The sequence below is a fragment of the Phoca vitulina genome, unplaced genomic scaffold, assembly GCF_004348235.1.
Source record: "Phoca vitulina isolate PV1807 unplaced genomic scaffold, GSC_HSeal_1.0 scaffold52, whole genome shotgun sequence".
Classification (NCBI taxonomy): Eukaryota; Metazoa; Chordata; class Mammalia; order Carnivora; family Phocidae; genus Phoca; species Phoca vitulina.
Genome location: NW_022589755.1, coordinates 5,649,225 through 5,664,063, shown reverse-complemented (window position 1 = coordinate 5,664,063; position 14,839 = coordinate 5,649,225). Strand labels below are relative to the sequence as shown.

The 14,839-nt window shown below is 52.6% G+C and overlaps 1 protein-coding gene across 1 annotated transcript; it reads right to left on the bottom strand.

Moving 5' to 3' along the window:
* Positions 1–10,113: 10,113 nt before the first annotated feature.
* Positions 10,114–14,427, bottom strand: KLK1 (kallikrein 1). The gene is made up of 5 exons (XM_032388005.1): positions 14,378–14,427; positions 12,490–12,649; positions 10,984–11,270; positions 10,698–10,834; positions 10,114–10,314 (listed from the first exon to the last, which is right to left on the bottom strand). The coding sequence occupies exons 1-5, from the start codon at positions 14,421–14,423 to the stop codon at positions 10,159–10,161; spliced, it is 786 nt and encodes a 261-aa protein (XP_032243896.1). The 5' UTR covers positions 14,424–14,427; the 3' UTR covers positions 10,114–10,158.
* Positions 14,428–14,839: the final 412 nt, after the last annotated feature.

The following is a 14,839-nucleotide window of genomic DNA, read 5'->3' as shown; positions in this document are numbered from 1 at the left end:
CCGGCGATTGTGGATAATGGGCAGGGGCTCTTGGATGCTGACCTGGTGATTATGGAGAGTGGGCAGGGGTTCTTGGGTGCTGACCCGCTGACTGTGGAGAATGGACGGAGAGCTTGGGGTCTCCTTTTGGGTATTACCGGGAGCTGCTGTAAGGACATCTGGCTGGGTGCTCTTGTGGTGAGGTTGGGGCCTCTGGGACATGTGGAAATGCAGGGCAAGGCCAGTTCCCAGATGAACTAAACAGCCTGCCAACTGCTTTAGCCCCTCCTTCCAGGCACCTTCATGGCCACCTAGGAGTCTCTTGGTCTCTTTCCCAGGTTCAGGCTCTGTCCTTTGTGGTTTGGATCTCTCTGACCCTTCTTCTGTGTTCTCTGGTCTCTCCTGCTGTCCAGGGGCAGGCCTCAGGGCTTCAGTCTGGCCTGCAGCTGGGGACAGGAGGGAGGTTCCATGACAGTTGGAGAGATTCCGGGAGGTTAGGAAGTTGGCCATGGATTCATACTCTACCCTGTGTGAGTGACATGGGGGCTGGGCTGAGGTTGGGTCAGGGTGGGTTCCATGTGGGATATGGGCAGGGTCAGGATTGGGTCAAGAAGAGGTCATGGATGGGTCTGAGAGATGTCAGGACTGGGCAGGGGTGGGGGGGCAGTGGGGAGGGAGTGACCAGACAGAGCAGAATCAGAGAGGGGCCAGAGTAGGGTCAGGGCTGGGCAGGGCTGAGCCAGCACTAGGGCACCAGCATCTCTGAGGTCAGTTCTTACAGTTTCTGGAGGGCTTGAGATCTGAATTTGTAAGTCCCTCCTCCTACCTGCCCCTACCCCGCCCCACTCCCAGGGCCTTCCCTGAATTAATTTCCTCCTTGTATTCCCTTTTCAAGTTCGGTGTCTCTCCTTGCTCTCTTTCTCCTCTGTCTCTGTCTTTCTTTACTTTCTCCTGAGGCCTTGGGGACCGAGAGAAGGTTGGACCCATTCACTGCCCTCAGAGACCTGCAGTCCGGGCTTGGGAGGGGAGGCAGAACAGCCACAGCTTGAGAAGGGCTCAAAAGAGTTTAGTGGGAATGCAGGTACTCCGAGTGTGGGCAGCCTTTTCAGTCAGGAGTGGAGATATTTCAAACTTGCCTTTCCCCCATCCCTCCTTTTGGCTTTTTGGTAACCTTTTGGGGGGAAAAAAAAAAAAGAAAGAAAGAAAGTAAAAAGAAAAATCCACGAACTTTCATGTCTTTAATCACATGAATATCCAACTCCTCTGCGCCTTAGCTTCCTCATTTGTCCAAGGAGATAATGATACTTTAGAGGGTTTTCTTAAGGATGAAGTGGGTTAATAACATGTAAAAGCACATAGAACCCATTGTAATCAAAACCTGTTGGAGTTTTTTACACTTCGCAGATGTTGATTTTGATGCTCCAAGTAACTTTGTCCACCCCCTCACCCCCCGCCGAGCTCCTTCCCAAGTCCAAGACCTATATATCCAACTTCTTCTGAAATCCACATTGAGAGGTGCCACAGAAGGACAGGAAGGTATTACTCTAACTAGATACCATGGATGCCCCCACCAGTTCATTTATTCTTGCATTCAGTCATGACCCTTTTCATTGAACAAATAGCAAAAGCTCTATACCAGCTGATGAGGGTGCAGTGGGAACCAGAAGAGATTTGTTCCCTATCCTCAAGGAGGTCCACTGGGGGAGACTGATAGGGAAAAAAGTAGTGAAACAAGGGGAATCACAAGTCTGTGGGATACCAGTGAAGACAAGTTGCACGTCGCACTGTGGGAGCATTTGGTGGGTGACCTCACCCAAGAATTGAGGCTGGGCTGGACTGGGTGGTTCAGGAAAGGAGATGTGGAAGGAGGGGCATGAGAGGGTGGTTAGGGCATTCTGGGCACGGGTGGAAGAAGAGTGTTCCAGGCAGAAGGAGCAGCCTGAACTGTGTGTGGAGGTGCTGAGGTAGGAAAGCTCTCAGTGTGAGTGGGACCCTGTGAAGTCTAGTGTGGCTGGAGGTGAGTGAGCAAGGGAGTGGGGATAGGAGTCCCTGCATGTTGGCAAGGTTGGCAGGATCACAGGGGCGTGGTGAATGCAGGGTGTAGGCGACACCATGGGTCTCAGCCTCGTGAACACACTTTGGAGCCTTTGTTGTAGCTGTATGTGTCCTGGATTGGGATTTGTGACAGGGGTCTAGATAAGGGGATGAGGTTGAGAGCAGTGATGGAGCTGGGGTTTGGGGAACAGGAACTGGAGGATGGGGTTGGAGATAAAACAAGTAGGTTTGGGCTTCGAATGGGGTTGTGGATGGGGGCTGAGGTGGGCATTAGGGTTAGAGATGAGAATGAGGATGCGTTTGGAATCAGAGATGGGGCAGAGGTGGGTATTGGGGTTTGGGTGGGGGTGGGGAGATGGCTGGAGGAGGGGGATTGAAAATGGGGTAAAAGGCAAGGTCTGGGTGGGGATGGAGATGTGGCCGCGGTCAGAAATGGAGACTAGCATGCAGCAGTGGGTTGCAGGTGGATCCCGGCCCCCAGAGCTCTCTTCTTTCCCAGCCGACGTGGTCTCTTCCTGGGATGAGGACCGCAAGTTCATCCTGCGGGGCTGGTCTCTCGTCTTCAACGTCCTTGCAACCCTGATGGCGCTCAGCGTGGCAGATGGACGTCTGGCCTACTTGCAGGGCTCTTATACTGGCTACCTGGGCATCTGGACAGATTGCAGAAAGCACAAGTGTGCCAGCCTGGGCCAAGTCACCGGTCAGTAGGAGCCTGGACAGGCTATGGGATCCTCGAAGGAGGGGGTGTCTCAGGAGGTTATCAGGGGCAGGAATCTCTGGGGGAATCTCTTTGGATGTTCTTGGGGGGAATGTTTGGAATTCTCAGGAGGGTCTCTGGAGATTCTCTGAAGGCCTTGTGAAGGAGTCTCCTGGAGTTACATATAGCTTTTGAGGAAACAGGGAAACAGGACTGTCCTGGTGCATGAGAAGAGCCCTACAATTGACCGAAAACCAATCTGCCTCATCATTAGATGGCTAAAGATGCCCTCATTCTCTCCCTCACTTAAAAAAAAAAAAGATTTATTTATTTATTTGAGAGAGAGAGAGAGAGCAGGGGGGAGGGGCAGAGGGAGAGGCAGAGAGAGTCCCAAGCAGACTCTGCGCTGAGCCTGAGGTGGGGCTTGATCTCAGGACCCGGAGATCCTGACCTGAGCTGAAACCAAGAATCAGACGTTCAACTGACTGTACCACCCAGGTGCCCCTCTCCCTCATTTTTTAAAACAGTGTTTTTTTTTTTTTTTTAAAAGACGATTTGGGGCGCCTGGGTGGCTCAGTTGGTTAGGCGACTGCCTTCGGCTCAGGTCATGATCCTGGAGTCCCGGGATCGAGTCCCACATCGGGCTCCCTGCTCAGCAGGGAGTCTGCTTCTCCCTCTGACCCTCCTCTCTCTCATGCTCTCTGTCTCTCATTCTCTCTCTTGCAAATAAATAAAATCTTAAAAAAAAAAAAAAAAAAGATGATTTCCAGCTCCTTCAGAAACATTTTGCTTCCTGGTAGGTCTCTGTGTGTTTCCAGTGATTTTGAACACTGCAACAGGAGACAATCCAGAACCTGGAGTCAGAGTGCCTGGGTTTGGATCCTGGCTCAATCACTTGTTGGCTGGGTGATCTTGGGCACCTTCTTTGGCCTTTCTGTGGCTCAGTTTCCTCATTTCTAAAATGGTAGTGGTAGTGGTCTCTATTCATGCATTGTTTGAAGAATTAGCAAGTTAAAACAAGCAGAGGAATTAAAACAGTGCCTGGCTCATATTAAGCACTACACCAGCTTTAGCTATTATTATTATTATACGGGATTTTTTTTTCAGCCAATGCACCTACCTTCGTTTCAGATCTCAAATAAGTTTATGAAACTTCCAGAACATTGTGTGATATTAATCTTATTTATTTATTTCGGATATCTCTTTCGTGTATACCTCCCAAACTCAAGTTGATGTAAGTAAGACAAACATGGTTTCAAGTTATGGAAAAGTACAGAGGCATAGATCTATTCCAGGTTCAGGTACTGCTGGATCCAGGCGCTTAAAGGGTGTCATTAGGGAATCTGTCTCTTGCCACCTCTCTGTGAAGGCTTCCTCGTAGGCAAGCTATGCCTAGGCAGTGGTAATGGGGCCCATCATCAGCACCCAGATTCTGTCCTTTCTGTGAACAACCACGGCGGAAAAGAGAATAAGTTGTCTTCTGTAGCCCTCAAGCAAAGATCTCAGTATGAGCTCTGATAGGATCAGATTTACTTCCCTGCGAGTTCTCTCTCCTCTCTGCACCCAGTTGCTGTGGTCAGGGAGATGTCTTGCTGTGATTAGCTGGCTCTGGATCACACGCTTTTCTTACGAGTCAATGGAGGGGTCATTTCTGTCAGAAGCACAAGGACCAAAGGTGGGCAGAGAGTTCCTCTGAACAAAGTCAAGCTGTTGTTGCCAGAAGAATGGGAATGGATGCTGGGTGGACAAAAACAATGGTTCACAACTTCCTTCCATATTGATGGTACTTTACTGGAGCATAATTACCCTGGGGGGTAGATTCCCAAGCGTGGAATAGCAGTCCTTCAGAAGAGCTGAGGAGACTTTGTAAGACTTTGATATACACTCCCTAGAGAAGTCAGGATTCTCATGACAAGCAACAGAAAACAAAGCTAGTTTAAGCAGAAAATAGATTTATACAGGATGTTGGGGAGTTTGCAGAATCCCTGCAGGGCCAGAGAATTGGGCTCCAGGCGCCAAGTGATCAGGACCATGCCCAAAGAGCCCCCGGAGGACTGGCTGGTTGGGCGCACACACTGCGACTTGCTCTGTGCACCCCAGTCTCTCCAGGCCTGGACTCCACTGGGGAACCTCTTTCTCTGCTGCCCTGGGACCCTGGAGGTGGCTGTGGCCACACCTACCAGAATAGAGTCCATGCCCACTCTTAGCTGCTGATTCCAAGTCTAGTGTGGCTCTTTATTGGTGGAGCCTTGTCATGTGCTGAGGTCTTAACTCTATGGGAGGCTGGTTCCTTCCTGCAAAGTGTGGATGCATATGTTGGGGAAAATTCTCCAAATGTGGACTGGTGTTCAGAGGTGCTGGGAAGACAAAAAAGAGTGGTGAATGTTCCTTTCATTCCCCTTTTGCTCTAACACGTTACCTTTGGGTGATTTTATTTTATTTTATTTTAAATTTTTTATTGTTATGTTAATCACCACTTTGGGTGATTTTAAAGTTTTTTTTATTTTAAAATTTGGTTACTTTTATTTGAACAGGCAATATATTTACACAGTTCAACATTTTAACAAGTGCAAGAGTCTCCCTTGCATTTCTGTCTCCCATCCCACCCATTCCCCTTCCTGGGGGCAACCGATGCTACTAGGCCATTTTTAAGCTCTTGTGTGTTCTTCTAGTCTTATTTTCTGCACATATGAGAATATAGCTATGTTTATCTACAAACACATACATACACACCCACACATATAAGTATGTCTCTCTATATAATGTATATGTTTATCACTTAAAAAACACACAAGGCAGTATTACAGCTCTCTTTTTAAAAGTAAATCATCATTTATTGAATGCTAAGAATGTACAATGCTTTATGGTTGGCATAAAGACATAACATATAGGTTATGAGGGCTTTTTTTAAGGTGTAGAAACTTAGAATTTTTATGTTCTAATTTCCCCACTTTTGCCTCTGAGATTTTACCAATTGCTTCTCAGCTTTGGGGAGTTCTTCTCCCTCTAGATTTTTGGTGAAAATGCAATTCTGGTTGTGTGTGTGTGTGTGTGTGTGTGTGTGTGTGTGTGTGTGTATGTTAGGGTTTGACTGTGATTTTAGTGTGTGGTATGCAGGCAGCATTGAATCCTGTGCTCCTTGCCAACTTACAGAAAGGATTTGAATTAGTCAGGAATCTTTGGGATCATAAGTAACAGAAACTCTGACTTGAAATAGCTTGAGTGAAGGAATTTACGGTCTCACCTAAATGAAAAAGAGTGGGAGTAGGAATGCTTTCAGGCATGGCTGAATTCAAGAGTCCAAGTGAGAGCATCAGACATTACTATCTGTCTCTTTCTTGGGTACTTAAATTGGCCTCATTCTCAAGGCTCCACATAGTGATAAGTCAGGATCTAGTTAGGAAAATAAATCATTCTAGATGCTTCAGAGGGAGTAAATATAGGGACAGAAGAGAGGGAGGTGGTGGTCTTACCAGAGCCTGGAAGCTGGAGCCATCTGGAAGGCATAGACTCATGGTGGGATTTGCTTAGAGGTGACTAGAATCACAGGAAAAAAAAAAAAATGCAGCTACTACTAATAAAGACACCAGCTGAGGTGGGGGTTGGGGAGAGGGAAATAAATACACTGGCTTGTCCTCTCCTTCCAGAGCTAGTCTTCTGCTGGTGCTGCCCATAAGCCAAACATACTGATAAGCCAATGAGCAAAGGAAGCTCAGAAATGTAGTCCTTGCAATACAGAACAGGGAAGGGTGGGGAATGGATCTGAGAGCAGACAGACAGACAACTGGCAGAAATACTAACAATGTGGCCTCAAGTCTGGCAGAAAAAAGAACACAAAAAGTTCCTACAAAAGTCTTGTGTGGCTGGGTCACATGAGCACCCCAAAACAAATATAGCAGCAGAGCAATGCAATGCATTGATTGGCTTATAACTGGGGCTGAGAGTAGGGAATGGACTTTGAGGCTTACACCACAAATGTCTACTTCTGACCAAACCACAGGTACTCCAGTCTCTGGGATGACAAGAGCCAGGGACTTGAATGTCATCTCAACTCTCTTTCTCCTGTCCTCTTGTCTGCTTTTCTTTCTAAGTTTTACTCTATCAGATCTCCTGCCCTCATGAGACTGGGTCCAAGGCTCAGACAGCCCCAGGCTCATAATCCTCTTGACTAGAGGAAAGAGTGCTCTTGACAGCTTCAGTTAGAAAAAGTCCCAGGGGACGCCTGGGTGGCTCAGTTGGTTAAGCATCTGCCTTTGGCTCAGGTCATGATCCCAGGGTGCTTGCTTGGCAGGGAGTCTGCTTCTCCCTCTGCCTGCCACTCCCCCTGCTTGTGCTCTTTATCTCTCTCTCAAATAAATAAATAAAATCTAAAAAAAAAAAAAAAAGAAAGAAAGAAAAGAAAAAAGAGAGAGAGAGAGAGAGAGAAATCCCAGAGCAGAGCTTGATTAGTTGGCTTTGGCCATGTGCCCATCTTTGGGCCAATCATCATGGCCTGTGGTATGGGACACTGTGACTGGTTCAGCCAGAGTCATGACTATTTTTATGGCCCCAGAAGGCAAAGCATGTCATAAGTCCTCAACCAGGATTTTGTGATTGATCCCCAGAGGACTCTTGCTATTCTGTATATATGACCAAGCTTTTACTTTCTGGTTAGGTTTCTGGTTACGTGTTAGAGATACACAGTTTGCCAGAAACAAAGTAGATGGAGTCTTAGCTTATTTGGCTGAAACCGTCTTGCACTGTTCAAAAGTGGGCAAAGTAGGGAAGGGCTAAAAGGAGATGTAATTCTCAGAAGGGGCCAAAATTCTTGTTTTGAAACGTATATTGGATAAATAGCAACTCAGACTGAGTGGGATTATGTGGTTTTAGGGTATTTGGAAGTTTTTCTTGTGTGTACATATCTGTGTATGCTCTGGGGGTCAAGGTGGGTGATTTGGAGAATGTCTGTGGGGGCCTCTGGGATGTGAATGGAGGTGATATTCAGGAGGTTCTGGGAGTGTAAATGGGATAACTAGGAGACCTTGGGATGTGAATGGGAGAGACTTTAGCAGAAGTAGGGTGACTTTGGAGACTATGGGTGACTAAAGTGTCTTGGATAATTTTGACGGTGCTATTGGGAGCGTCTGGGTGTGACACTGAGGGTATTAATGTGAGTTGCTGTGGGATGCCTTTTGGGAGTATGAGTGGAATGACTTTGGAGGTGTCTGTGGGGATGACTCTAGAAATGGTTGAGATGATTCTGTGGGGTGACTTTGAGGATGTGAGTGGGGGTGACTCAGGGGTCATCTGTATGGGTGGAGTTGATTATGAGCGTTCTGGGGTTGACTTTGGGGTAGGTGGGGGGTGATTTGGGACAAATTTGAGGGTATAATTGGGGATGATTTTGACTTTACAAGTGCCTGGGGTGACTTTGTGAGAGTGAGAGTCATTTTGGGGTTTCTAGAAAGGAACTTAGGTGATGGGCGTGGGGGTGAAGTTGAGGATGTCTGTTGCCAAACTTTGGGGGTGTCCACTGGGCTGCTCATGGGGATGTCAGTGGGATGAGATTGGAGGATGACCTTGGAGAGTGTCTGGGGATGACTCTGGAGCATTTCCTCTTCTCCCCCTAGTTCTCATCCATATGAGCATGGGCTTCATGATGCTGGCCCTGACCCTGTGTCTCATCCTCCTCCCCACCATGGGCCTCTCCTTCCGGCCAGTCTTCCGACGCCTAACTAAGATTGACCTTGTCTTCAGTTCTCTCAGCTTCAGCATTGGTAAGTGTCGGCTTGGGGTAAGAGGTGCTATCTGCTGGGTCTGTCTTTGAACGGCAGTTGGGGTCTCTGCCCCACTCTTTCTGTGTGCATCTCAATTCTACTTTATCTTTCGCAGTCGGGGTGACTGTAGGGGGTATCTCTCTCTCCCTCCTGTTTCCCCTCTCTTTCTTTACACTTCTGTCCGGGTATCTTTCTGTCTGTCACGGGAGTGTGTGTGTGTGTGTGCGCGCGCGCACACAATGGCTTGTCACGGAGAGTGGGAGAGGAGAGGCTGTCTGTCTCTTCTCTTTTCTGGGGGGTCCTGGGGTCCCTGTCCAGCCTTGTGTCCATCTCTGGCCCCACCCCAGTGCAGGGCTCCTGATTGTTCTCAGTCTGACACTCTTTGTAGTCAACTGCGAGACGTTGCGCCCGAGGCCACAGGTATCCTACCTGGTGACCACCTACCTGTGCTGGGCTGCCGGTGCCTTGATGCTGTGGGCCGGTGAGGGCGGGGCCTCGGGAGGAAGGGGCGGGGCCTCGGTAGGGCAGGGGGCGGAGCCCGGGGAAAACTGGAGGCCGGGCCTGGGGCCGGATAGGGGCGGACCCGAGGGGAGGTGCCCTCGAGGGATGGGGCGGGGCCTAGGGCGGGGCTCGGAGTTCAACGGCCCACTAGCCCTCCCGCCCGCAGGAGCTCTGAGCTACTTAAACCACGTGGGCATGTGGAGCAAAAGGACTTCCTTTAAGGAGCGGCGGGTGAGGGTCGTCGGTGGGCCTGGCAGCAGAACACCACGAGACGCATGTCCCAAGAACAGTCCGCCGCGGACCGGAAGCACACCGTGGAGCTGCCCAATGCACTCACCCCCTCAAGCCTCTCGAAGCAGTAGCACCCGAGTTTGTCAGGATACTGACCAGTGACCGCAGTCAGATACCGGGTCCGTCCCCTTCATCGTGGCCACGTGCCCGAGATTAGACCTCCCTTCGAGGCCCCACTCCCAAGGAACATGCCCCACCCCTCGAGCTAGGGTCTACCCTTTGCAGCTCTGTTCCCGCCCTGAATCCTCATCCTGCCCCCACCCCTACAGTGCGACACCGCCCCCTCCTTTTCCGTAAGCTAGCCCTCTCAGGCCACGCCCCGAAGTTGCACTCCAACGTGGGAACTCCTCCCCTTCCGAGGGCGAGTCCCGCCCCTGGATATCCAGTCACGCCCCCGGCGGGACACTGAACTGCCCAGTATTTGATGTAGCTACGCGGTTCTGGGGAACCAGCCTCTCCCCCGAAAGGCGTGGCTTGTGATAACATTTCCTACCCGCGCCCCCTTACTGACGTTTCCGACACAATAAAACGTGGGCGCCTCACAACCTTTAAGTCCGACCCTCCGTTGCGTCCTCTCCCCTAGAGCAGGGTCGGGTCCAAATGTGTGAACCGGTATCGAGTCCCTGCCTTGCTTGCCCTTTGGGGTCTGAGCTTCTCTCTGCCGGTTTGTCTACACCTGTTTCTGGTCCTTCCTTTTCCCTAGCTCATTCGTGCACGCCTCCTGCCGCGAGCCTGGGAGGGCTGTAGAGGATTCTAGCCTGGGCTGGGTGGATCCCCAGCTTCCAGGTTCCCAGCGTCTGGAAGGCCAGAGGACACGAAATGTGATCCGAATTTGATGCGTATTCGATTTTACTGGGGTAGAGAACATGGTGGGGGCATTCAGGAATTGGCTGTCATGGTCTCCTTGATCCACTCCAGGTGCGAGATCACTTTGGTGTAGACCGAGGGCATATTGGGGCTGCCACATGGGATGTGGCCCCAGGATGTGATTCCTTGAAGCACACCACCGCAGATCAGTGGACCCCCCGAGTCACCCTGCAGCACAAAGGGGAGAGCAAAAGGTCAGCAAGGTCCCGGGTGCCGCCTGTGGAGCACCAGCTCTAACACCTGGGCTCACAGAGCGCACACGGTGCTCCGGGAAAAGACACAGTTCTCTCCAGAGTCCACTGCCAGAGGGCGTCGGGATTCCAACAGAGGTGAACTTTGATGTGGAGGAGGGAGATCCGTGGGATACCAGGATGAGGGTGTGGGAAGGAAAGGGGGCAGGGGGAAGGGCGCTGAGGCTCGGTTGGGAGAAGCTAGAGTTGGGCAGCAGTGGAGACGGATGCCTGGTTAGCTCTCAACAGCAGTCCAGAACCTGAGTCCCCTCCCCCAGAACCTGGAGGCCTGGGGGTGGGGGGTGGGGCAGGCTGGCTCACCACACAGGTGTCCTTGCCGCCCTCCAAGTGTCCAGCACACAGCATGAACTCTGTCACCTTCTGGGAGTGGGCTTTGGCACATACATCATTGGACAGGAGTTTGAGGTCCACACACTGGAGATCGTCTGGGTATATGACTACAGACCAGAGATTAAAAGGGCTGTGACCAGATCCCCGGTGACTCCTCAGCCCCTCCTCACTCAGACCCTGAGTCCGGTCCCCAGCCCCCTCCTCCCTACACCCAAGTGTCTGGGCTCCAGGCTGCATGGTCTGGCCCCCGGCGTACACTTATCTGGTTCAATGCTGCCCCAGCCAGAGGCAAAGCAGGTGCTCCCCAGCTGGGGTTCCTGGGTGGGCAGGTCCAGGACCCTCACAGCATCTGTAATCTGGACGGGCTCTGCCAGGCGCAGCAGCATGAGGTCATGGCTATAGTCCTCTCCGGGGAGCTGGGTATGGTTCTTTAGGAGGTCCAGCTTGAATTCAGGGTGTGGGAAGCTATGACTGACCTGGACAAACTGGGCTGTATCTTCATGCTCGAACAGGTTGTGGCGACCCAGCCAGAGCTGGTAATTGCTGGGGAGAGAGGGGGCCCCAGGGAATGAGGAGAGAGGAGGGGGAAAGGGAGATGGGGCCAGGGAGCGTCCCAAAGACAGAAACAAGGAGTAACCTTGGAGGGAGAGACAGCTGGGAAGATAAAGAGCTATGAAGAAAAGACAGTGAGTGACAGAAGGATGTGACAAGGTCAAAGACAGGGAGCCTGAAAAACAGCACAAAGGGAGAGTGGCTGAGAGGCAGAGGGAGGACAGTGAGAGACAGAGCACAAAGGAGAGAGAGACAGAAGAAAGAGTCCCTGGGAGGGAAGGAGCAGGAGGGAAGGAACAGACAGGGAGAAGAAGGCGCCGCAGGCTCAGTGAGACAGGGCCAGGAAGCAAAGGGAGAGAGTGAGGAGTGCAGGCGGTGGGGGTGGGGCCCAGCCTGAGAGAGAACGGGGAGGGAGAACAAGGAGGGAGGATGGGAGGAGCAGGGAGGGGGCCTGGGACCGGCTCAGCTGCAGCAGGGGCTGTGGGGCTGGCTCCCCAGCAGCTGCTGGCCTGGCCCCCAGCCCAAGGTCTGCTCCACCTCCCTCCCCAGACTTTCTCCCCCTTCCTCCTCCTCCTCCTCCTCTTTCTCCTCCTCCTTCCTCCAGGGCCCCCACCAGGCTCCAGCTGAAACCAGCCTTTCCCTGTGTCCCCTGCAGTGCATCATTGTCCTGGACGGAGGGGCTGGGCACATGAGAAGCCCCCTCACACATACATCTCAGGATAATCCCTTCCTTTTCTCTGGGGGTCCCCCTCAGTCCCATCCTGGGGGTGCTCAGCAGCGATGGGGGAGAGGGAGTGAGGCAGAGACCCAGAGAGAGAGAGAGAGATGGGGCAGAGAGATGGAGGGTGAGACTACAGTGACAGGGATGCAGCAGAGGGACCCAGAGGTGGACAGACACAGGGAGACACACAGAGACACCGAGACCAAACAGAGAGAGAGATACAGGGATAAATCATACTCAGACAGACACACAACAGAGCCAGTTACTGAGAGACACAGAGACACAGTTACAGGGAGAGGCAGAGACACAGGCTGCCATGGGAGGGCTTCCCTGCGGTTGTCCCCGCCACTCTCCATGGGACCCAGACCAGTACCATCTGTTTCCCTCAGTCCCCCAGCCTCCCCTGAGGTGAACCCAGGGTCGGTGCCCAGTTGTTTATTCCTGTGGGAGCACAGACACCCTCTCCCCACATGCCCTGCCCCCACTCACTCGTTTATGCAGTGGGCAGCTGTGAGCACCCACTGTGGGTGCACCAGGACACCCCCACACTGGAACTTGCTGTAATGGTACAGAGCTGCCTGCCAGGGTTGGGAATTCTGCTCACAGTTCCAGCCTCCTATGATCCGGGACTGGATGGGGGGCGCGGCTCCTGTGGAAGGGGTACTGGGTCAGGGCAGGTGGGAGGCGGCAGCGGGGCCAGGGGTCCTGGGCTAGAAGAGGGAGCTGTAATGTTGGGTTGGAGGGACATGGGGGCAGAGGAGCAGGGCTGGGGGTCTGGGGAGATGGGCAAGGGGTGTGGGAAGTTTCTGGAATTCTGGAGCCATCCTTGGGATTATGGGTTGGTGGTGGGTCCTGGGTGGGGAGACTATGCTGAGAACAGAGCCAACCACAGGGATCAGGCAGGAGACAAGAAGGCAGCGTGTGAGTAGCATGTGGCGTGGGGATTGGGTGATAAGGGGGTGATTTGGGGTCTTGGCCTGGGGAACAGAAAATTGTAAGTTCTGAGAGGGAAAAAAGATTCTAGAAACAGAGAATATAGGGCCCCTAGAGAGTGGCTCAAAAGCTGGGAAGGAAGGATTTGGGAGGGTTACAGGGATCCCAGGCTGAAGAATTGGTTTGGGTCTAGGTTGGGTTTTGGGGTTCTTTAAAGATGCAGGGGAAGTAGGTCTGAGAGGCCAAGAATAGCATCTGGGCTGAGGAGTCTGTGTGTAACTTGAGGTCCCTTGACTGGGGCTGGGAGAAGGTCCTCTGGGGGTCTGGGGTCCTTGAACAGGAATGGCTTTGTAAGAGGGGTGAGGCCGTGGAACTGGAGTTGGGGTCAGGACTGGGAGGGGGCTCGGGGGGAGGCAGAGCTGGATGACAGTTCTTCTGGGATTGGGTGATTCTCATGGAGATGGGGTTCATAGTCTGAGGATACTGGAGGGATCTGGGGTTCTCTCGGGAGTGGTGCCAGACAGGAATGAAGATGGAGGCATATTGGGGCCAAGCAGCTGTGGGAATGCAGGGAGGACCCACTTGATGTGGAGTTTTAGAATCATATGCTGGAGTACTGGGGGAGGTAGGGCAGGACAGCGGGGCTGTGAAGGTATTTGGGATCCTGGAGAGAAGCCCAGAAAACCAGAGCCATACAGGAGGGATTCACTTGGGGAGGGCTGGAGCATGGGGAGGAAGGAAATTACACAAGGAAAGGAACCTATAGTTGGGGGTTCTGGGTGTTCTTCCTCAGGGAAAAAAGGGGGATGCTGGATCAGGGTTCAGGGTCAAAGAGTTGGGGAAGGAAGAGACATTTGTAGGACCCTCATACCGGATGGGTGGGCCCACCTGGAGTCACAGGCCAGAAAGTCTGTTTGGGGAGAAGTGTAAGTGTCTGATGGAATTTGGGGGTCCTGGGAAGATTTAAAGGGAACCAGATGTCAGGGACTAGAGGACCTAGTTGAGAGCTGACAGCCAGATGGGAAAAATCACCAGGGTGTAGAAGGATTTGGGGACTCAGGAGACAGAGCCATAGAGAACAAGGGGGTGGGTGGGGGTGATCAGGGTCCCAGGGTCTGCTGGGATTGGGAGCACTCCTTGGAAGAGTTGGAGTCCCCCAAAGAGAGAGACAGAGATGGCCCAGGCTTGGCCTCTTTGGTGAGGGGCAGGAGTCTGAGTGGGGAAGAAGAGAAAGTTCTGGGGGTTCCTGGGAGGGAGCAGGGACCGATTGCGAGAATGAGGACTGTGACCAGGAGGAGGGGCTGAAGTAGGACTTTAGGGGCCTGGGAGAGAGCCTGGGACCTGGGTCTGGGGTAGACTGTGGGATAGGAAGAAGTTATGGGGGGTGAGGGAAGCATGAGAGTCGGGCCCACTCCCCCACCCCACATCTTCCCCACTGTCTCACCAGTCCCTGCCAGGGACAGGGCAAGGCACAGAACCAGGAACCACATGGTGACCACGGGCAGGCTGATGGTGAGCTCGGAGCTTGGAAGCCTCCCCAAGGAGTGTTTTAAAGCCCTCACTGCCCCCCCCCAGCCCCACCCCTGCCCTGCTGGCACCCAGATGCTGGCCAAGGCCCTGCCCCTGCTGCCTGGGGGCTGGACACCTCCTCCCACCCCAGAGCTGTGGAAGGGGCGGGAGAGCGAGCACCTGTTATTCTGTGGGCCCTGATTGTGCTGGAAGCATTCCTGGGGCCTGAAGCCAGACAGGGCAGGGCCTGGAGCTCCTGGGCCCCTGCTCAGGGAGACAGAGACAATGAGGGGAGGTGTGGGGGGGTGAGTGGGAGAAGAAAGAGGAGAGTGGAGGAATCACTGACCTTCAATACAAAGCCCCATATACTGGAACCCCAAGGACTCAGTGCACCCTC